Source organism: Euprymna scolopes, chromosome 10 (genome assembly GCF_053919585.1).
Source record: "Euprymna scolopes isolate OS-2025 chromosome 10, ASM5391958v1, whole genome shotgun sequence".
Taxonomy (NCBI): domain Eukaryota; kingdom Metazoa; phylum Mollusca; class Cephalopoda; order Sepiida; family Sepiolidae; genus Euprymna; species Euprymna scolopes.
Window position 1 is genome coordinate 31,501,474 of NC_136491.1, and position 22,706 is coordinate 31,524,179.

Sequence of the window (22,706 nt, forward strand, 5' to 3'; positions counted from 1 at the left end):
TTATTTATCTATTTATTTGTTTGTTTATTTATTTATTTGTGGACTGTTATCCTCATCTTTATAGTTGTTGTTTCACAACGTTTCACCTAACTATTCCTTTGACCTTCGTCAGATGGTAAACCATGACGGGATAGGAATGTTGAATGTTCAACTGTATCCTCAGTAATTACTGCTTCCCATAGTTGTTATTGCCTCACCACATTTTCAGCCGGCTTTGGGTAGGATTGAAACTGCTCACTTGGAACCGTAGAGATTTAACATCTCTATTCACTGCACCACGGCCTCAAAGGGCGATCAAGTTTTGATTTTTGCTCTTATATATATCCAAGTTTTTTTTTGTTCTCATCTGGTCTTCTACTGTCGGGTTCATACCGAATGGCATTATGTATTATTTTTATTGGAATCCGTTTGAAATCAGTAATTTATATATTTATTTATTTATTTATTCACGGACTATTATCCTCATCTTCTAGTTGTCGTTTCACAATGTTTCGGCCAACTATTCCTCTGGCCAACTAGAAGATGAGGAAGAATAGTCCACAAAAAAATAAATAAATAATATATAAACTTATTTTGTAGGACAAAGCATTAATCCACTTGATATAAGGAGCTAAAAAGAAAATTACCTAAAGGTCAAAAATTAACCAACAAGAAATGTTAGATAGATTCTGATTCAGAAAACAGCAATTCTTCCCCCCTTGCTCATGGAATGTGAGGACTAAAGGACCAAATAATGGAAGCGAGAGTTATGAAGCTGCCAAAAGTAAACCACAAGGTTTGAAGATGATCATATTACCGACTGTAAAACCAAACTTTGAAGATGACGATGTTGTAGCCCTTGAAGAAATTATCTAGTGGCGGTGTGTTTTTGGAAAGAAACCCTGCGCATGGAAATTCCGTTTGATCTTAGGTACACAAAATTAGAAAGGTTCTTTTTTTAAAGTGGTGGTAGGTAGATGAGTTCTTGCTGCGAAAGTCTTACAAGGAAGGACTTGAGATGGAAACTTGGTTGAGAACCTTCTATAGAAATAATGATAGAGTAAGAGTAGAGAGAGACTAACAACATCCTTTCTAGATATATGAGTGGCCAACGACTAAAAAGTCTGAAATTAATTTGTTTTGTAGTCTGCGGACAATAGATTGTGTAAACCATAAATGGGACCCTGACAGCTAATATTACGCTGGTATTTTTTCGGTGGGGAGGAGGAGGAGAGGATTTATGATTCACCACTTATCAAGGCTAAAAGCCACTTGAGGATAACCGTAATGTTGCATCCCTGTGCCCGTTATACAAGTATTTTAATAGAACGTACTCTGATGAACTCGTTGCACTTGTGTCCCCTCGACAAATCCACTTAGCAAAAAAAAAAAAAAAAAAAAAAAAAAAAAAAAAATCGCACCTCTTCATTGTTGAGATCCCTAAATGCCGGAGGGCTTTCTATTCTAATAGCTTCTTCCTTAGAACAGATAGACTTTGGAATTCCCTTCCTGCTACCTGCTTCCCTGACTGTACTGATATGCAGAAGTTCAAATGCAACGTGAATCAACATCTTGTTAATCTTTCCTAGGCATGGTTCCAATTCGTAGCCCCTTACGTTCAGGTGGCGATATGTCTTGTTAGGGGTGACCGTTAGTAAAAAAAAAAAAACCCAAAAAACGGTAAGATGGATAGACTGTTGAATGATGATGAATAACAATTTATGTCTCATAAATAGGGCTAGGACAACAGCATATTCTTTTCATTGTTTTGACCCTCCAGTGTGTATCCGTTGATGTTTTGTATGCTTTTATATAGAGTGATGCGGTTCTCGGTTGATTAACTGTGTCGGATATATACTCTAGAGTCAAAACAATGAGAAGAATATGCTGTTGTCATAGCCCTACCTTCTAAGTTTCTTTTTTTGTATGCAAATAGCATGCATGTCTCAGATGCTTCTCACTCTTTTCTGACTCCTGAGATGGTTAAACTTCAAAGATTCTCTGTAATTACTATACATGAACGGCAAATCAATATATTAAGATATGACTGCATCAAAAAAATCTCAAACTGTGTACAAATGATGAATAGGGCTAGGACAACAGCATATTCTTTCCATCGTTTTGACTCTCGAGTGTGTATCCCTTGATATCTTATATGCTTTGATATAGAGGGATGTGGTTCTCGGTTGATTAACTGTGTCTGTGTCCAATATATATTCGAGAGTCAAAACAACGAAAAGAATATGCTGTTGTCATAGCCCTACTTAATGAGCACAGTTTATCGCAAGTGTTTATATTAGATTTAGAAGATGACCATCTTGTAACCCTCACGGAAGCAATTTTGTTAGAATATGTTTATCGGAAATAAACTTTGTAGTCCAGTCACAATATGACCCCCACCCTCAAAAAAACCTTTAGCCTGAACAAATTCCAAGAAAATGTTTTATGATTTTTTAAAATTACTATTATATGTGGGGAATAACATACTAAAAGCTTACGAAAATCTGATCACCACAAAGGTCCTAACTATGACATCATAAAACAACAACCATCGCACTAAAAATAACCAATATTTCCAGATTTCAAATATGGAAATATTTCAAAGCTGTAGTATCTGAAACGAGCTGGAAGACATGGCCACAAAAAAAAAAAAAAAAAAAAAATCTGAAGAAGAGAATGTGGGGTGGGTTCGGGATATACCGTTTCTGATTGGAGGAACTAACCGTAAACCTAAAATCCTGACCATAAACTCTACCCCTACTCCTCCCCAAAAAAAGCATTTAGTTTATAATCACACCAGGAAAAAATGTTTCTATTGATTTCAAACAAAAAAATAAAATAAGTATTCATAAAACTTATGATAGAAAAAAAAACCAACAAAAAAAAACGTAAACTTACAGTGAATGTAACAAAACCGTTTGTGAACATATTATAGAGATATTCTTTTACTTCTTTGGCAGGAACCATCGCATATTCTTCAATCTGAAAAGATAAAATTATTAAACCGATATACGAGGGTCATTCCAAAACTAAAGCCCCCTATTTTTTTTTTTTTTTTTTTTTAAACAAGCAACCTTTTGTGCTCCGGAATTTATTTTTCTACATAGTCAGCACCATTCCCATTAGTTTTGCCAGGAATTCAATGGCACATCTCTGCTTCTGATGCACATCCATGACAGGTCGCTTTCTTAGATCCATGCGGGCGGAATAAAAAATAAGAGGCATTACTTTTGGAAGACCCTTGTATATTACTAGACAAGCATCAGTGAATACATCTGCGCCCTTAACTGATTGTTAAGATAAAGTGAAAATTTTGAAATAGGTGCTGTATAGTTCTGAAAGATAGAAGTCTTGGACCCCCTCATGCTCTCTTAAATTTTAAAAGAATTGTTTTTGGCACAGATTTTTCTGATCTTGAAACTGGAAAAAGTTCCAATTTTTTTTTTCTTTTTTTTTTTTTTTTTTTTCAATTGGTAACGATGTGTCCTGAGCCACCCCATATTTATTGAGTTTTAACTACAAGTAAAACTAATATCTATAGATCAACCCCTGACAAGTTTATTTTTACATTTACAAAAAATATATGCACATATTACATGGGTTTTTACAATAATCTGAAAATTTAAAACTCTATCGCTAAATATTTAGAGATTTTAGAAGAATCAGAATCAGTAATTGTATTGGAATTATGAAAAATTTTAAAATCATCCCATTACTGATTTAAATATTTGGTGAAATACCTTCCTAATATTATTTTTTTTTAAATTTGGTGTCATTATTTTGATCCAACTTTTTTCTATTGTTATTTTTACATGTAAATTGTGAATATGCTTATAATAAATTGGAGTTTGCTCCACCAACTAGCAGTAGCATCAACTTTGGGGCTTACCCTTAGCCTCACCGATAGCTGAGACAGCAAGCCTCCATGACAAAGGTGACAGTAGTAGTACTACACTGCCTAAAAGTGTAGCAGTCATAAATAAAGGCTTATTTTCTCTTGCAGAGAATTGTTCCTGCCAGGACACTAACTAATCAACTTGTAGGGCATATTGAGTTGATCTGTCAACTGAAGAACTACTTCAACCCCTTTGGGAATCATGGTCGATCAGCAGAGAGAACCCTAGAAGCAACAACGAAAGATATCCCCCTCCCCACTCTTCCTCCTGTCCCTGTCCACTGGACATTCAAGCATCGACTATCTTTGCTTGAACTTTCAACAGCACCACAAGAACCATCTACTTCTGTTCCTCATGAGGACACAGGACTTTCTTCCACCTATGCCGAATGGTGTAGTTAATTGAATAAAATCCTTTTGTTGGCGTTATAAAAAAGGTTTTGTTTTTTATTCTGTGCGACAGTTTCCATTACATACTAATATATAGAAGCGCATTTAATTTCTATACAAGTACTGGCTTAGCAACGACAGCACAGTATTAGCAGCAGCTCCAATCTGGCAATAACAATACAGCATTAGTGCCTGTCCAGTGATAATCCACAACCTCCAACTCCAGCACTGAAACAACTGCTCCTAACACTAAGACTACTACTTGCTCTTGCCCTCTATGATTGCAGCAGTTTCTGATCCTGCTTGCAACAACATTATCCACTCCAGTAATATTCTAATGAAACAATAACACTTATTTCTATTGTATGCTCACAAGGTATCTGCACCAAAAATTTGGAAAAGGTATCACTAAGAATTTTAATTAAAAATAAAAATCAGTTTTATCGTATTTTGCTGATTGACCATTGATAAGAGTGAAAATACCTGTAAATCAAGGGGAGATAAGTCAGTCTGTCATTTAACCAAGTAATAATGAATGGCAGATTGGCAAAATATGAAAGCTGATTTTTTATCTTTAATTAAAACTTCTACTCTCTAATTTTTTTCTAATTTTTAGTGAGGATACTTATTGTTTCATGAAGTCTAATTAAAAGGAAAAAGCAATTTTATTGTCTTGAGTAATTTTAAAGAGTTATCTGAGAAGGGAGATAATTCAGTTTTTCATTTCAGCAAATGTTGGCATCTTTAAAAAAAAGAACGACTCATGCAAAATGAAATTGATTTTTAACATTGATCTATCGAATAACATTAATTATTTTATATTCTGCACAAACCAGTCAGAATTTTATGTTGCATAAAGATACAAGTGTTACATTCCACTCTGATGCTAAAATGATGATGAGGATGGATGAGTCGTCAATTTCATTTTAGTCTAATTAATTTTTTTTTTTTTACATAGACATCACCACTTATCAAGGCCCAGGGGCCACTCAAGGTTAAGGGTTAAAGAGTGTACAGTAGTCAATTGGACAATATAGTAATTGTCAGTAATGGAAATTCAGTAAATTTGTTTACTTAAGGTAACGGCTTATCAAGAACTTGTCTACATTGGACTTGAAGACAACCATATTGTAGTCAGCCGGAAAGCAGGAAAACGGAAGGCAGTTCCACAGGCAGTTCTAAGACAAAAGCTTTGTTCATGGAATCTACATTTAGGTTTAGGCACATATAAAGAGTGGGGGGAATTATTGATAGTGTTTTCAGCTAGACAAGTGTTTCTTGTGAAAGTTTGGCGAGGGGGGACTATAGATTGAAGCTCAGTCGAGCACTTGCCATGAAAATTACGATAAAGTAAGAACAAACTCGCTACATCTCTTCTGTGAGAAAGAGATTGCAGGGAAGAGAAAAGGACATCTCTTATGAGGCTACGAAGTCTATTTTGAACTCTATCAAGGCAGAATAAGTCCTTTCTCTTTCTAGCAGCTCCTGCCCAGATGTGGCAACAGTACTCCATCCTTGGACGAGCTTGGCTCTTATATAGATAGAGAATTGCATCAGCAGTGAGATATTTATTGGATCGATAGAAGGATCCCACCATTTTTCCAGCAGCAACAAATTTAATGTACGTGTTCCATTTCAGATCAGGAGTAAAGTTCAAGCCCAGAAGCTTGTCAAAACATGAGGCCTCTTCAAGACGAAAGCCATTCATTTCAATTGATGCCATATGGGAATCAGAGTGTTGACGATGTAAAGATAGAAGCTTGGTTTTAGATGCATTAAAAGTAACCAGCCACTCCTTTCTCCATTGTACCACGTGCTCAAGATCAGAGGAGAGAAAATCAGAGAGAACTTGGTCGTTTACCGTCTTAGATGTGCTACCATAGATGGTAGTGTCATCAGCATAAATGTCTACGAATGATGTAAGGATGTAATTTCGAAGATCATTAATGTAGATCAGGAAGAGAGTTGGGCTGAAGATGGAACCCTGAGGGACTCCAGCATTAATACTGTGAGTTTCTGATTTTTGCCTATCAACTACTACTCTTATGAACCTATCAGAGAGAAATGATTTAATGATTAAGAAAATATTTCCAGTAATACCATAGCTGGAAATCTTGTGAAGTAGGCCCTTATGCCATACCTTATCGAAGGCCTTCGATATGTCAAGAGCAATTGCCCTGGAAAGGAAACCTTTGTCAAGAGATTCACTAATCCTATGTGATATAACCGTTAGCACATCTGCTGTAGATCTTGCAGAGCAGAAACCATATTGCATGTCACTAAGACGGTTGTTTCTGTTGAGGTGGTTGACTACTTTTTTATTTAATATGGATTGTATATCAAAATTAATACAATTTATTAATAAGTACCATACTATAAACTATAACAGTAGCCAGAAACTTCGTTGAGATGTGCCCTCAAACGTTGAACCATCCAGATATCTGGATATCTTTTTAATTTAAAAATGCTTAAACACGCATCAGTGGAAAAGAGAATACACACAGGTGATTATAAAATATCCGTTATTTATTTCTGTACGTTTAAGTTTTTAATAACAGATTGAGAAATCTGATTGCAACGTGACGGGGTTGGTGGGCCATTTATAAAAGACTGCGTTTCTCTCCACTCATGTTGCTGTTGTCTCGTGTCTTCTCGCTGTTTGTCCCTTTTTTTATGGTATAGAATGATGATTTCCAATCGATCGGCATTCCAATCAACATTGTTTTGCAAGAATGTGGTCACTCGCTTTGACGTCATCTCCCGGGCTCGCCTAGACTTGTGACCTACTTTTTTGTTGGCCGTCTTTAACCACACAAAGATTCTGCAAATTCAATGTGAAGAATCTAACTATGCAGTTAAAATTTGTCTGTTTTAAGAAAGTTTGGAGATTTAAAGTCTGCTGAGATGTTAACTGAACAATTTCTAATTTTGTTCTGATAAAGTATTTCCTCCCTTTGTTATAGTTTTTCCTCTTTTTCTTAATTTTTTTTTTTTAATTACTTCCTAACACTTTGGTGGTGAAAGGGGGGGGGGCATCTCTAATATCACACAATATCTTTTTTCTTAAAACAGACAATTTCATTTTTCAAGAAAAATAAGATTTTCTGTTTTTTTCATACCAAACATGGATATCAATTAGGATAGAAATTTCAAGGCTTGTGTAATCAAAAATTTAAAAGATTTTGAATAAAAAAAAAACAAAAAACAACTAACCTGTTTTTGTTCTAGATGTTTCTTTACAAGTAAAATCCTGAAGATTCTGAGGCTTTTAGAACCAAATCTTTGAAAAAAGATTAAATAAAAAGATATTAAATTCTAATAAGTGATATTAATAAATTTTAGATTTTCAAACGAAATACAATATTTGTACAATAAAATATTCAAACTAAATACAATATTGAAACTAACTGCAATATTTAAACAATATTTAAATTACAATATTTAAATTAATTACAATATTTAAACTAATTACAATATTTAAACAATATTTAATGTTAGGAGAAAAATATATACCCCCCCTCCTTATATCATAATGGATATATAGATATGAGCCAGACAGACCTCCCCTTCCCCCCTTCCAAATCAAGCAGCAGACCTCCCCTTCCTAAGTTGAACAGCGAACAATCGAACGACACAATCCCTCCCTCCCTCACTGATCAACTATAAGCAGCAGTCAAACACCCACGCAAACATAGGTAACCATGACAACCGACATCAGGCGATCGTGATGTTAAGTGCAGAAAGAAATCGCGCAAAAAAGTTTAGTTTCAAGCTGACAATCGTTGTGAAATGACGGCAATATTTTCTGCTCCCCAAAAAGCAGGAATATGCACCCGCGTGGACGACGCATGGTGACCGACAAATGATCAGCTCAACTCAACTTGGCGAACGGCCATGAGACCAAAAAGGGGCATTTACTCCAACATGGAATTACCTTGGTCAACATAATTTAACGAGAGACATTCTACCCGAGAACTTTGTCAGGACAAACCGCATATCGAAGATGATGAAGAAAGAAAAAGAAGTGATAAAGAAAAACTAAGGATATTATTACGTCACCAAAATGCGCGCGTCAGGGGAGAAATTCCCACCAAAAAAGCTAAGTATCGTTCGATATCCATTCTCTCATATTTCACCCCCCCCTCAGTGATAATCGAGTTCTTTCCGTGAAATAATTTCTTTCCTCACCAAGCATAAAGGTGAAAGAATTGGAAAAAGAAAAGAAAGATAAGGAGAGAAAGAACATTGTTACCTAACTTTCACTTTGATTGTTCTAATGTTTGTTTCAACTGTGACTTTATTATCAAAAGAAAAGAGAAATCATAACCCCATCCCAACCTGATATTGTCTGCGACCCGACTTTCATTTTGATTATCCTAATATTTTGTTTGGTCTATATCTTTGTTTTGCCAAAGTCTGTGACCTGACTTTCATTTTGAATATTCTAATATTTTGTATTAACTGTGACTCTGTGTTTTATCAAAAAAGAAAAGAAAGAAAAGGAGAGAAAAGGAAGAGAAAAAATAATATATCTCCACCAATGACCCCCCCCCCCTCCTGATCTGATGTTGTCTGTGACTGGACTCTCATTATGACTGTTTTAGTATTTTTATTTCCTTCATTTTAACATTATTCATTTGGTGTCCAACCTTTTTCATTCCTTGCCATCTTTGTTATTAAACGTGAATGTTATCGGGTAGTCCATGACGATTCTACTAATTCAAAACTTGGGAAATGCCATGCAGTTGTGATAGTATTACGGCCGGCAAAATTCCACACTTTTTCTTTTTCTTACGACGTGTATTTGGGCATAAAATTTCTTGCGAAATTCCTAACCCCTAGGCTAAACCCGGAACACATCACATTAAACTAACTAATATTAACTGGTCCGATGGTAACCTCAGATTACTGCAAAGAAAGCCTGGACCAAAGAAGCTTGGCCTGGACTAACAGAGGTGTTAGGTTACCGTCAAGGCAGCCTGACCTGGTAGTAGCCACAGGTTGCTGCTACAAGGCTTAGCTTTGCGGTATTGATACTTTAAAACCATGTCTGACTTGAAAGATTTTATCTTCTGATAAAAATTTTATTCAAAACATTGCTGTTATTTTTACTTTTATGTTTATTTCTTTGTATGAATTTATGTTGTTTAAAAATTATTGAAATATTAATATAACTAATCAGCTTTTTTTTTTGTGCAAATGTCTAAACACCAAAATAATATAATGGAAAAAAAAAAAAGAAAAGTTGTCTTACCTTTCTTGAACAACTGATTCGATGTGACTCTTACACAAAGCAGTCAAGGATTTGTAAATATCTGAGAGACGTTTATTAAGGAAATCGTCATTCTGATAATTTCATTTTACATATAAAGTTTTCAATTCCTTATCTTTGTATTCATTAAACGTCAGAGTGAGAAAAAAAAAATAGCATTAGTGCACTTTAGTAAACCAGAAGTATAATGAAACTGAGTTCATTTAAGTAAATAGATCTCTAAATTTCTTCTTTCTTTAAAATCTAACTAATATTGAACATGGCAGCAAAATTATATGAATTCATAAATGAATGCAGGCTTTAAATAATCCTGAGTGATGCTGGGCCAGGAAAGCAAGTATCTAATAAAAGTAAGTTCATTTAGGTAAATAATCTCTGAAGTTCTTTCAAATAACATTAGTATACATATAAGAGTTATCTCTCCCAAACAGGAAGAAACTGCTGAACAGAAAATAACCAGTGGTGATCTTCCCTGATAGTTAGACATGGGAGCAGCCATTTGCTTTTTGTGTTGATTTCAGTAGCGAGATGGATGAACACATTTTCTCACTTTACACAACCATCTATAAATATAAAAGCAAAAATGTATGTATGTTTGTATGTGTGTTCGCTTTTTCTGTATGTCTACAAAAAGCTTTTTTCAGAGAAGCGGTCGGTCACTTCACAACTTTTTAAAACTTTTTATATCCCATATAAATCGTAATATCTCACAGTTAACAACGAAGCTCGCCTGTCTATTTAATTTGCTCGATTTCGGGAAGATAAATATTCAACATTTGTCACTCGCCGCATGTGGGTTAGTCTTTTTCCTATAACATCTTGGGGGAAAAAAAGCGTTCAGCAGTAAATGAAGGTACTATCCCGCAGTCAAACATGACCTCATTAACTCATTAAAATGGGCACCTGCCAAATCCAAGTAATTAAATAAATTCAAACGTGTTTCTGTTAGCATCTCACGGTGGGGCAATGGTTAACGTCGCACGTTTTTTTTTTCACACTTTAATTTACAACTTTGCCTCAACGGTTCGGGTTCGATCCCCATACTTACTTTATTTTTTTTACTCCCCCCCCACACCTCCAAACATCCGGACAACGCCGGGTACCCCTCGCTAGTCTATATATATAAAAGCGAAAATGTATGTATGTATGTATGTGTGTATGTTTGTGTGTCTGCTAAAAACTTTTGACAGACACAACGAAAATTCACAAACTCGGTATCATATTGAAGCTCACTCCTTTGCACGAAAAATATCGAAAAATTGGCCCAAAACGTTAATTTTTTTCACCCTGAAATCAACAATTTTCTACAGGGGGGGGGTCAACAAAAACGGTCCTCTCATGACGAGATCGGTTCTACACATGCGTCAGATGACGTCATGACCTGATTTAGTTTAAATAGTTGAAGAACTGACTAAATTTCATGTACGTCGTGTTAGCTCGGTTGGTTAGAGCGTTTGCTTCATTATCTAAACGTTTTGGGTTCGAATCATGGTGTTAGTTTTTTTTTTTTAATATTGTGTTAAAAAAAAAAAAAATAGGAGTAGTAAGCAGGCTCCAACCCGTACACCGTGAAGAAGGAAAAGAAAGTTCTATTGTATGAACCCGCCGGTACGTCGCGTCACCCAGTAAGCCCTTCTTCAGTGCGTTGGTGGAATCGTCTTTGCTGCAATGTCCGCAAGGCCGGATCTTTTGTGATCGTCTAGAGATTTTGTCTTCGGAGATACTGGGTGCCCGTTGACGGAAGCAGTTTCACAAGTAAAAAAAATAATAATAATGAAAACATCAGCACATCAGCAAATCGAAGAATGTTGAATAAACAAAGACTCCGGAGATTGGGTTATATGGAATGTATTAAAAGAAAACCATAAAAGAAATATATACAAACACATGTACAGTTTGGAGTATGAATTTGTAAGCAAGCATTTAAACTTCTAAGTGGGGCTTCCCCTTGCTGGAATTCACAGGTCTATTAATTTAACCCTTTTTAGTTATCGGGGCAATAGGCGAGGGGGGGGGGGGAGAGAGAGAGGAGAGGTGAGGTGGCTTGACTCTCGGACTCGCTCTGTTTTGCTCCGACTTCCCAGATTCTCTGACTCTCTTGGTCTTTATATAGTAGAGCACTGGGCGGGGCGGCAATTCCCAATTCCTTCCCAACCAATCAGAATGCTCGATAACCAAATCGTCTGATTCTCTCTCATTGGATAATTTGACTGATGACAGAAATTGGCCACCTCCCACAATCCAAGAATAATTCTAACTCCTCCCCGATCAATCAAAAACGCCTGATGGAAACTAACCAGTTTTCTCTCATTGGATAATTCCCAAACTGCGTAATATGCGATAACCGCGTAAGTAAGAAAACTGCGTCCAAAAAAAAAAAAAAATGCTTCGTTAATTCTGCCCTTAGATGTGACACGTGTCATTATCAAAGGAAATAAACAATTTATTATTCTGTTAACATCTCGACAAAATATGTTATTGAAAATTGTCAGGTGGCACAAATCTCTTGATCTATATTTCAGAACTGCGATTCGGTTTGAGAATGAAAACAGTTGGGGATGTTATTTTGGGTTCAAATGGTTTTATCAGAGTCATACAAAATCATTTAATATTTGATTCGACAAACATTCTTTAAAGCCGACAAATGCGTGTGTGAAATTTTAATTCCAAAGAAATTATTTATCCTTGTTTTGATCTGTCACAAATATATTTTGTGATGCCAACAAATACGTGTGTGTGTGTAGTTTTTAGTTCAAAGCAAAAACATAATCCACCTGTTGTTACTTCCAGCTGACACATGAATTGTGTTCTTGAATTTGTCAACAACAAACGGTCGGCGCATCTTTTGAACCTGACCCATGCGTATGTGCGACTTCAAATCAGAGAAAAAATATCAACAATCGAATCATGCTTTGAAGAAAGAAAGAAAAAAAATACTTTGGCAAAATTGAAGCCAGCAAAGTTCTTTTTCTTTTTCGATGTCGGCCCGGGACAAAAATATTTAACCGGTGTTGCCCGGAATAAGATCTTAACATCTATCCTTAAATTACCCGATATTGCCCGGGATAAAATATTAACGTTAAATAAAAGTGTCACATCGACCCTAATGGTCTAACGCTGCCTCTCTTTGGTGTTACAATTGCACCCATCGTCAAACCGGAAGTGACGTAGGTTTAAATTAAGGCTAAACAATCGAAAAGAGGCGATGATTTTCAAAGATATGGGCAAAAAAAGTAACCCATCCCTGTAGAAAAGTTCCCAGTTGAAGGTGAAGGAATTAATGTGTTTGGCCAATTTTCCGATATTCGTCGTCTGGTTAAGGTTGAGCTTCAAAAAAATCCGTTGCCTCTGTCAAAAGTTTTAGGCAGACATACAAATATACATACATACATTTAAACAGACAGGTGAGATTTATATTATAGACTGGGGGGAGGGGGGGGGGTAAAAAAAAAAACGAATGTTAAAACTTAAGCGGGGGGTACCGGCCGGGGGGGGGGAATCAAAACATAAAAAAAAACTAACGTAAGGTAAACGAACGATGTTAAATGTAAAAATCGAAAAAACCAAAACAAAAAAGAAAATAGAAAAACGAACGTTAAAACTAAAAACCAAAAAAAAAAACAAAAAAAAAACATGTGAAAAATGGCTTAAATAAGCCTGTTTCGATATTAAAATTTAAAAAATCGGTGGGTACCCGGGTGTTTTTGGGTGTATGTGGTCGGTCGGGGGTGGGGGTGTTAATGAAAATCTAAGAAAACAGAAAAACAAACGTTACGTGAAAAATGGCTTAAATAACACTGTTCAATATTTAAATTTAAAAAATCGAAAAAAAAAAAAAGAAGAAATCTCACACCACGATTCGAACCTAAAACATTTAGATAACGAACCAACGCGCTAACCAACTGAGCTAATGCGACGTACATGAAATTTAGTCAGACTTTCAACTATTTAAAGTAAATCAGGTCATGACGTCATCTGCCGCATGCGTAGAACCGGTCGTTGTAACAAGAGGACAGTTTTTGTTGCTCCCCCCTTGTCGAAAATTGTCGATTTCAGGGTGAAAAAATTAGCGTTTTTGGCCAACTTTTCAATATTTTTCGAGCGAAGGATGGAGCTTCAATATGATACAGAGTCTGTGAATTTTCGTTGTGTCTGTCAAAAGTTTTTAGCGGACACACGCGAGGATACTAAAAAGAGCTCTCGGTTGGTTTCAATAAAAAAGCAGGGCAATGTTGGCAGCTGGTTTGGCTGCCCCATACCCGGCATTACAATCTTCAAAGGAAGAAAAAAAAAAACAAAAAAAAAACAAAAAACAAATACCAAGGTCTCATGTATGATATGAAAAGAAACTGGAACCTAAAGGGGATATCGATCATACCAGTTATCATAGGTGCCACAGGACTTATGAAGAAGAACCTGAAGTCCTACCTAACTAATATTCCTGGTGAACCAAGTGCAAAAGAGATTCAGACAATTGCACTTAAGGGAACAGCGAGGATACTAAAAAGAGCTCTCGGTTGGTTTCAATAAAAAAGTGGGGCAATGTTGGCAGCTGGTTTGGCTGCCCCATACCCGGCATTACAATCTTCAAAGGAAGAAAAATAAAAATTAAAAAAAAACAAAAAAAAAACATACACACATTTTCGCTTTTATATATATAGATTAAAAATTTTTTCCATTTTTTTAAAATCACAATCTAGTAATCACCAAACACATACTTACCGTTAATAATATCATTATTGAAATAGTTAAAGGATACTAATTTCATACATTCCACCACCACTGTCTCCACACCGGTTTACAAATTCTGACTGAAAAAAAAAAAAAAAAAAAAAAAAAAAATGAAACAAATCTCTCTCTACTATTATATGAACGAGACTTTGTGTGTCTGTCAGTTTGTTCCCTATGGACTCGAAAACGGCTGAGTTAATTGTTATAAAATTTCACATGAAGCTACTTTAGGTGCCTGAAAATGTTCTTGGATAGGTTTTCTATCAGAATGTTTTCATTAAGTATCAATAATCGAAACAATTCGATGAAAGGAGGAACACGTGATTTTCATCAAAGTTAACATCTTACACAGCTTAACGTCACAAGATCATTTGAGAAGTTTTATTACCACACTAGCTGAAAGTAGATTCTTTGATATGACAGGGCACGTTCGAAATGAATTTAAAGCACAATTTCACAATAACACTTAACTTTTTCATTTTAAACGTAAATTCAAGCCATTATTACCACACAAGCAATAATGCCTTGTGTATAAAATCAACAGTACATTGTTTGATATGACAGGGTTGCATTCAAAATGAATATTTCTGTTTAGAGCACAATTGAAGAATGATTTTTTTTCTTTTTTTTTTTTTTTTACATGGTGGTCACCACTTATCAAGGCCCGGACGCCACTCAGGGATAAGGGTTATTGCAAGTACAGTACGTTAGTGTGGAGATTTGATGAAGTGTTTACTTAAGCGGGCAGTTCATTAAGAATTTGTTATCGTTGGACTTGAAGACATCCAAGTTGTAGTCAGGTGGGAAGCAGGCAGACGGAACAGAGTTCCACAGGCATGCAGTTCTAAAAAAGAAGCTTTGTTCATGGAATCCATGTTTTGATTTAGGCACAGATAAAGAGTGGGGAAAATTTTTCACAGGGGATTCAGCTAGACGGGCGTTTTTCGTGAAAGATGATACTTGACTTCTGCATTTTAAACTTTAATGCAAGCCGTTACATATAAAAAATAGTTTTATAAAATTTTACAGTGCAATGCAGATATATATTGTAAACTTAGTCGTTGCAAGAGGCATGTGAAGCTTCCTCCAGGTGCATGGCGATGGGCCCCCAATTAGAGCAAGCCATCAATCGATTTGAATCAAAAATATACTATTTTATCGATTTCGATGATAATAAAAATATGGGTGTGTGAAACATTCATTGATCAATCCCGGGTAGTTATTACATAGTGATAGTTTATTGGAAGATTTTAACAAGACAGAAATATGTCCGGGGGTTGTAAAAACAAAAAAAAAAAACAAAAAAAAACAACTTGAGTATATTTTTTTACTAATTTTTACTTTTTTCCTTGATTCTTCTTTCTTAGAGTCTTATGTGATGTCATAATTTTACATTATTTTGGGGACATCATCCCTTTGTTAAGTGCTTATATTCATTGGCTGTAAGTTTCTATTCTTACACCTTCCTCCTATATAGTCCTAATAGAGCATTCTAAGGTGCTTTTTCAGATTGGCACTTATAAACAAAATGAAGAAAAACTTTCTTGTACCTACTTGTCATGGAATGAAGATTGCATAGTCCAAAAATCACAAAAATTGATCAAGTAATTTTTTTTTACTTACGAAAAACAAATTTGCTATTTTTTTTAACAGTAAGTGACAGACGAGGTCATGTTGCTGTAAAGAATACAAGGGGAGGTAATTGGTGATTATTTTGACAGTTTCTACATGCATTATGGTTGTCTGCCTTTGTCATCTGATTGGCTGATTTCCTTCTTTTTTTTTCACCCTCATCGAAATAGAGTAAAAATCGATTTTCTTGAATAAACAAAAACTACTTGATTAAATTATGTGACTTTTGGGAATTTTTCATCTTCGTTGGTACGTACATCAGACATTTCTGTATTTTCTTAAATTTTAAATGCCACCATAAGTGCCAATCTGAATAAGCATCCATTGTAATAAACTAATGAACTTTGGTAATAGACCATCATATCTCTCATATATATATCGTGTTCAATTAGACGTGTTTGAATATATATATATTATATATATATACATATATATTCAGACACATCTCGTTGAACACGGAGTTATTCTTTTTTATGATCTGGATGGATAGTTTTTCAATTTGGCGGGCGGTCCTTTTAATTTTGGTAGGCAGTTTATGCAGTATGACGCCCAAAGGTTGTTTTTCAGCCATATTGTTCTCATGGTTCTCGAGCGCTTTCTATCAGTGCATCCGATTATCTTCAGGAGCGATTGTTGTTGTTTTCGTTTTCTATGAGGCTTGGTGTAATTATATTTTTTTTATTACAAGAAAGTAAATAAATAAACTATGCAAGGAGAAAATCGAAATTACAATTAAACAAAAAATAATTCGACCTAACCCCCCCCCTGCACTCACCTCTACAACCAATTAATAAAAAAAAAAACTATAATTACACCAAACTTCATAGAAACGAAAACAACAATCACTCCTGAAGATAATCAGATGCACCGAAAGAAAGCGCTCGGGAACAATATGACCGAAACACAACCTTTGCTCGTCATACTGCATAAGCTGCCTACCAAAATTAAAAGGACCGCCCGCCAAATTGAAAAACTATCCATCCAGATCGGAAAAAAAAATAACTCTGTCGTGTTCAACGAGACGTGTCTGAATAACAGTCTGCTGCCAAAATATACACATATATATATATATATATATATATATATATATATACGCACGCACACACACACACACACACACACGCATACACAGGGTGGAACGATAAAATTGTCGCCCTAGAAAAGACAGCAGGATTCAATTTCCATTTGATGAGAACTGGATTTTTTTTTTTTTTTTTTGTTGCAGACCATCTAATAGTTGGCCAGTCGTCTAAAAATCCCAAGAGTAATAGAAGCCTTCTATCATGTCTGAAAGTGACACAATGTTCAACGAGCAAGATCAGAGATGCACCAGTGTACAACTCATGCTTTCTACCGCTCCAAGTTATGAGAACAGGACCATTGCCAGCATCTTCAAAATCTCAACAAAGTTTCTGGCCACTGTTATAGTTTATGGTATGGTACCTATTAATAAATTATTTTGATATACACTGCTAAAAAACATTCTATTTAGTATTTTATTAATTTATTATTTATAATTAATCTCTATATATTTACTTAGATAATAGTAATAATAATAATTTTAATATATATATATATATATAAATAACATGTTTATATATTTATTTGATTTTGTACGAAACTAATTCCAAAAGATATATCTTTATTTCTGGTTATACAAATTGTTGATTTTATTTGAATTTTATATCCATATATAATTCAGTTTTGTTACTATTTTAATTAAATTTATTATTACATAAATTATAATTCTTTATTGTCATGTAATTATTTTTTATTAATCTTACTTAATTTTAATATAAAACTTCCCTTTGTAATATATATATATGGGTAATTCCATGTCAAATTATCCAGGGCTTCAGATTTTGTAACTTGCATGGCAGATGGACATCATAAAAACTATTAAATCCTGAAAATTTGAGTAACTTGAAGTAGTTTCCAATTTAGAGCATTTTTTGTTTTGCATAAATCATGCGATGTTGTCCAGGCGACATTTTAATAATTACATTTTCTTGAATATTTTCAGTTTCAAACATGATGTGATTCTGAAAATTCACTCAGGTAAGATTTTTGATCTGAGGAATCCAAAAATGGCATCAGATTTGCTCAGAAATGTAGTCTTGTATGTGATTTTATCAGATTTTGAAATTTTTTATATGGCCAAAACGTGGTGAGACAACATCAACTATGAAAGGCAGTAATTACTGAGGATACAGCTAAGAGACTCATCATTCCTATCTCATTGCGGTTTACCACCTGACAAAAGTAAGAGGATCAGTTGCCTGAAGCGTTGCGAAACAACAACTAGGAAAATGAGGATAACAGTCCACAATATATAAATAAATGATTACTTGTAATTCTGAGTAAATTTTAAAATGTATGATTCTGAATCCATCTGAAAATATAATTTGTTTACATTTTGAAAGTGGTGGCAAATTTGAGTGACTTTAGATATGGTGTGATGCTAACTCCATTCCCTTCAGCTACCAGCATAACTGGGGTACTGAATCTATTTGGTCCAAATTAAAGAAGTAAGAAAATTAAAGATTAAAATGCTTACATCATCGCACATCACAGACAAATATTGTTCAAGAATTGGTTTGGTTATTGCCAGATCCTTTGGAAGATTATTGAAAATCTGCAAAAAAAAAGGATTTAAAAAAAAATTTTGTTTGCTATCAATTGTTTGTTAATCAAAAGATAAATATTTATTTATGAAACTTACTTTACAATGAGCTTTTTTTTTATTTGAATTTTCTTAAAGTTTCATAAAAATTGTGCAATATTATTCATGGTATTTTCTTTGTAACAACAAAATCAATATTTTTTTCATTTTTTTTAAGTAACATTTCATCGAATTATTTTTGTAATAACAGAAATAATATATTTTCATTGAAAACAATTGCCCAGTATTTGCACAAAAAAAAAAAAAAAAAAAAAAAAAAAAAAAAATCAGGAAACTTTCGTCTGGCAACTTTCTGCATTTTACATAAACTGCGTAGAAAATTCTGACAGTAGGATGGTCCTTATCCTGCCCAAGCACACATTAAAAAAAACAAACAAAAAAAAAAAAAAAACAGGGGGGAGGGAAAAAAAAAAAAAAAAGAACAATTTTAAAACTTACTTCATTTATGGACATTGGAGTGATGGTGAGTGCATCAGCAGTTGAATTAATCTCTCCAATTCTTAGCATAGTCCGAATTATTTCAGATGCTTTCTTAAAAACAAAAAGTAAAATTTCTTTTAGTTAACCAAAATTTGGATTTTGTTGAAGAATTTTAAGAGATTACACTTAGTTCACAAAAGAAAAAAAATTAAAAAAAGAGAGAAGAGGTATGATTTCAATAACTTAAATTAATTGATCAATGTTTTGATTTTTTAGAGATTTCACTCAGTTTTCAATAAAAAAGGCAAAGTGAAGCATGCATGATCCCCTGTGACTGAACAGTGACCCCTCCCCCCTCCATTTAGCCCCAAAAGTCCCCAGGGGATGTCAAATCCTGGTGAACAAACGGTGCAGTTTTAGGTCTTAACATACTGTTATATCGTAGATTATATGAATAACAAGTCATTACTGGGGTTGTACAGAAAAGGTTTATTTAGGTAAAAAGGTACACACATTTCTAAGCGTCCATTGACAGCTTAGTACTAAATTCTGTCTCCCACGTGAGGAGAGTTTGCTTGTCTTTTTATAGACGTAACAGTCCATTCATTTGAGGGGTGTTGGATCAGTCCATTATATCACCTTCCTCCCAAGCTAAATTCTTCCCTAGAATTTCGCTTCACCATTTTTTTCTTTTTTAACTTTGTCCAAAAAATTCAGTTCTTTTTCTTTCACTTCTCCTTAAAATTTGCGTTTGCGAATTTTTTGATTTTGGAGAGTGACTTGTATTTTCAGTTACTGGTGCTTCCTTTTTTGGATTTCTTTTGTTTTCTGCTCGTTAATCTTCTTGTGTGCTTTTTCCTTCGCTTTGTTTTTTTAGTGAGTTTCGTTCAAATTCTTCGTCGCCAGTTGTTATATCGTAGATTATATGAATAACAAGTCATTACTGGGGTTGTACAGAAAGGGTTTATTTAGGTAAAAAGGTACACACATTTCTAAGCGTCCATTGACAGCTTAGTACTAAATTCTGTCTCTCACGTGAGGAGAGTTTGCTTGTCTTTTTATAGACGTAACAGTCCATTCATTTGAGGGGTGTTGGATCAGTCCATTATATCACATATGTAAATTTGAGTTCTGCATCATGCAGAAAAAGTAATGACTAAGTCCATCATCTTCTTATATTTTAGTTTGTTTGATGCATTGGTCTAGTGTTCTCCATCAATTTGCTGTTTTGATACCTCAATGTAATACAGCTTCCTATTCCAGTAGCTTCTTTCCAAGAATTGCAGGCTTGTGGAACTCTCTTCCTGCTGACTGTTTTCCTTTTACCTGTAACTTTGATCTTTTCAAGATTAAGGTCAATAGGTATCTCTTGTCTTTTTGATAATCATATTTCGTTCTTGTTAGCTCCTTACAAGTGGCTTCATGCCTTGTCTGGAGTGATTGCCATAAAAAAAAAAAAAAGATGCTAATCTAATTTTATTTATAATAAAAAACAAAATATGAATCGGGATCAAATATTAAAATCGATCAGAAATAAAATCAAATATATATTTAATTATTTACCCTTTGTTAAGAAAGCTATTAACCTTAGTTAAATGAGGAAACAGTCTTTATATACATATATATATATATATATATATATATATGCACGAGGGGCCTTCAATAAGTTTCCAGACATTTTTGTACAGGCATCTAAACTTGTCATAGAGCAGTACGTTACTGCTATAAATCTTATGAAATGGTTAAACAATTTTTATGACTTCAGGTTCAAATGAACAACTACAGCAAGATTTGAAATACATACTACTAAAGTCTGATGGTCACAGTGGGTAAATTTCAAAAATGCAATCTAGACATGAGGATACTTAAGAAGAACGATATGCAATAAAATTCTGTTTTGAACTTGGAAAAAAATGCCACTGAAACATATGGAATGCTTTAGATTGCTTTTGGACCATCTTGCATAAATCGAGCATCAGTTTTTGAGTGGCATGAGAAATTCAAGGAAAGCAGGGAGTCTGTGAGAGATGATGAGAGGAGGAGTAAGGAAGTCAGAACATCAGATTGATTGGTCAAATAAAGAATTTCATGGATAAGGACCGTCATGTATCTATAGAGACAATAAGTGCACAGTTTGATGTCAGTGTGGGAACTGTACACACAATTATTCATAAGGAACTGAAGATGCTTAACATTTCCGCAAACGTTGCTCCAAGGATACTCGAAGAATATCACAGACTATTTGACAAAGATGAGCATCAAGGCAGTTCCTCACCCTCCCTATAGTCCAGACTTTGCTTCCTGTGACTTTTGGTTAGTCAAAGAAAACCTTAGAGGCTGTCGTCATGAGACAATTGAGAAAATGAAAGCGGCTGTGATGAGGGTCATTGACATGATCACACAAGAACTTCCACGGAGCCTGCCAGAAGTTGTTGGAATGCTACAAGTGCATTGCAGCTGGAGGAGATTACTTTGAAGGGAACTCGAGGACAAGTAAAAGCATTTCACCAAACAAAACAGTTTGGCACCACTTTTTTTGTCTCCGTATGAAGATATAATACTACTAAACCTTATGTCAGAAACCATTATTATGATTTTGAAAAATGTCTCAAGTTTAAAGCTTAAGGTATCTTAAAAAATTGGGTTCCTGTCTAGAATTCTTGCTAAATTAAAAAACAAAATAAAAAAAAAAAATCTGTTTGATGTATGTACCTATGACAAAACGAAAATATATTCCAAAAATTATGTAAATTGATCAACTAGTTTTATTTTTATAAAAAATCATTTAAAGCAATTAATGGAAATCCGGAGGTATTACAACATAAATCTTGCAAGCTTGAATCATTGTTGAATTATCTTCCTTTGTTTTTGTTGTTTTCTTTTAAAGACTTTTTTTCAAAATGGTGGACAAGACATCCACTCTTCAGTTACAGATAAAATTTGATTTTCTTATTTAAAAATAAAACTACTTGATCAATTTTCATGATTTTTGGAATATCATATTTTTGTTTTGTCACGAGTACATACATCACATGTATTTTTCTTTATTTTTTTATATGGGGGAGATTCTGAACAAGATCCAAAAATTGAAATTCAGAGTGCCTTGCTGGATTTGTGTCTAATGGCTATGGATTAATTTAATGCATTTATGCTTCCAAAGACTCTTTTGAAACTTGGGGAATGTTTATTAATTAATGTCTAATACCTATTGTTAAAATGGTGCTTGTTAAGATGCAGCCGACATACTGATTTTTTAAAAAAAATATGTTGTTTTAAGCAAAAACAATATTACATACTTAATTGTCATGCTGAAAATAGTACTATATCCAAAAATTATGAAAATTCATTGTGCAGAAATTTATTTCTTGTTAAAAGTAATTTTTACGGAAAATTGGGTAAAATCGCATTTTCCTTAAACATTATAAAGTAGAGAGTGAGGGAGACTAAAAGCAGGGGACATAACTCCGAAAGGAATATTTTAGATTACTTGTGTCATGGCTGCAATATTTGTTGTCTTTTGCGAGATACTTTTTTTTTTTTTTTTTTACTAAAAACACAATAACAGTTGTTCTACTCAATAAATTTATAATATTTGAATATATTATTATTTTTGACATGACAATTAAGTACATAATATTGTTTTTGCTTAAAACAATATATTTAAAAAATCGATTTGTCGATCAGAGCACCGTTAAAATTTCACA

General features: G+C 34.2%; 1 protein-coding gene across 2 annotated transcripts in view; it reads right to left on the bottom strand.

The window, feature by feature from the left end:
* The window catches only part of LOC145285910 (DNA-directed RNA polymerase III subunit RPC3-like), a 61,163-nt gene that overhangs the window by 13,547 nt on the left and 24,910 nt on the right, over positions 1-22,706 (bottom strand). For both annotated transcript variants that reach the window (XM_080134389.1, XM_080134390.1), the window contains exons 6-11: positions 19,021-19,113; positions 18,457-18,534; positions 14,296-14,347; positions 9,519-9,579; positions 7,478-7,544; positions 2,878-2,961 (exon numbers count right to left, since the gene is read on the bottom strand). In XM_080134389.1, coding sequence (XP_079990515.1) covers positions 2,878-2,961; positions 7,478-7,544; positions 9,519-9,579; positions 14,296-14,347; positions 18,457-18,534; positions 19,021-19,113 — 435 coding nt within the window. The remainder of the gene's footprint in view (positions 1-2,877; positions 2,962-7,477; positions 7,545-9,518; positions 9,580-14,295; positions 14,348-18,456; positions 18,535-19,020; positions 19,114-22,706) is intronic.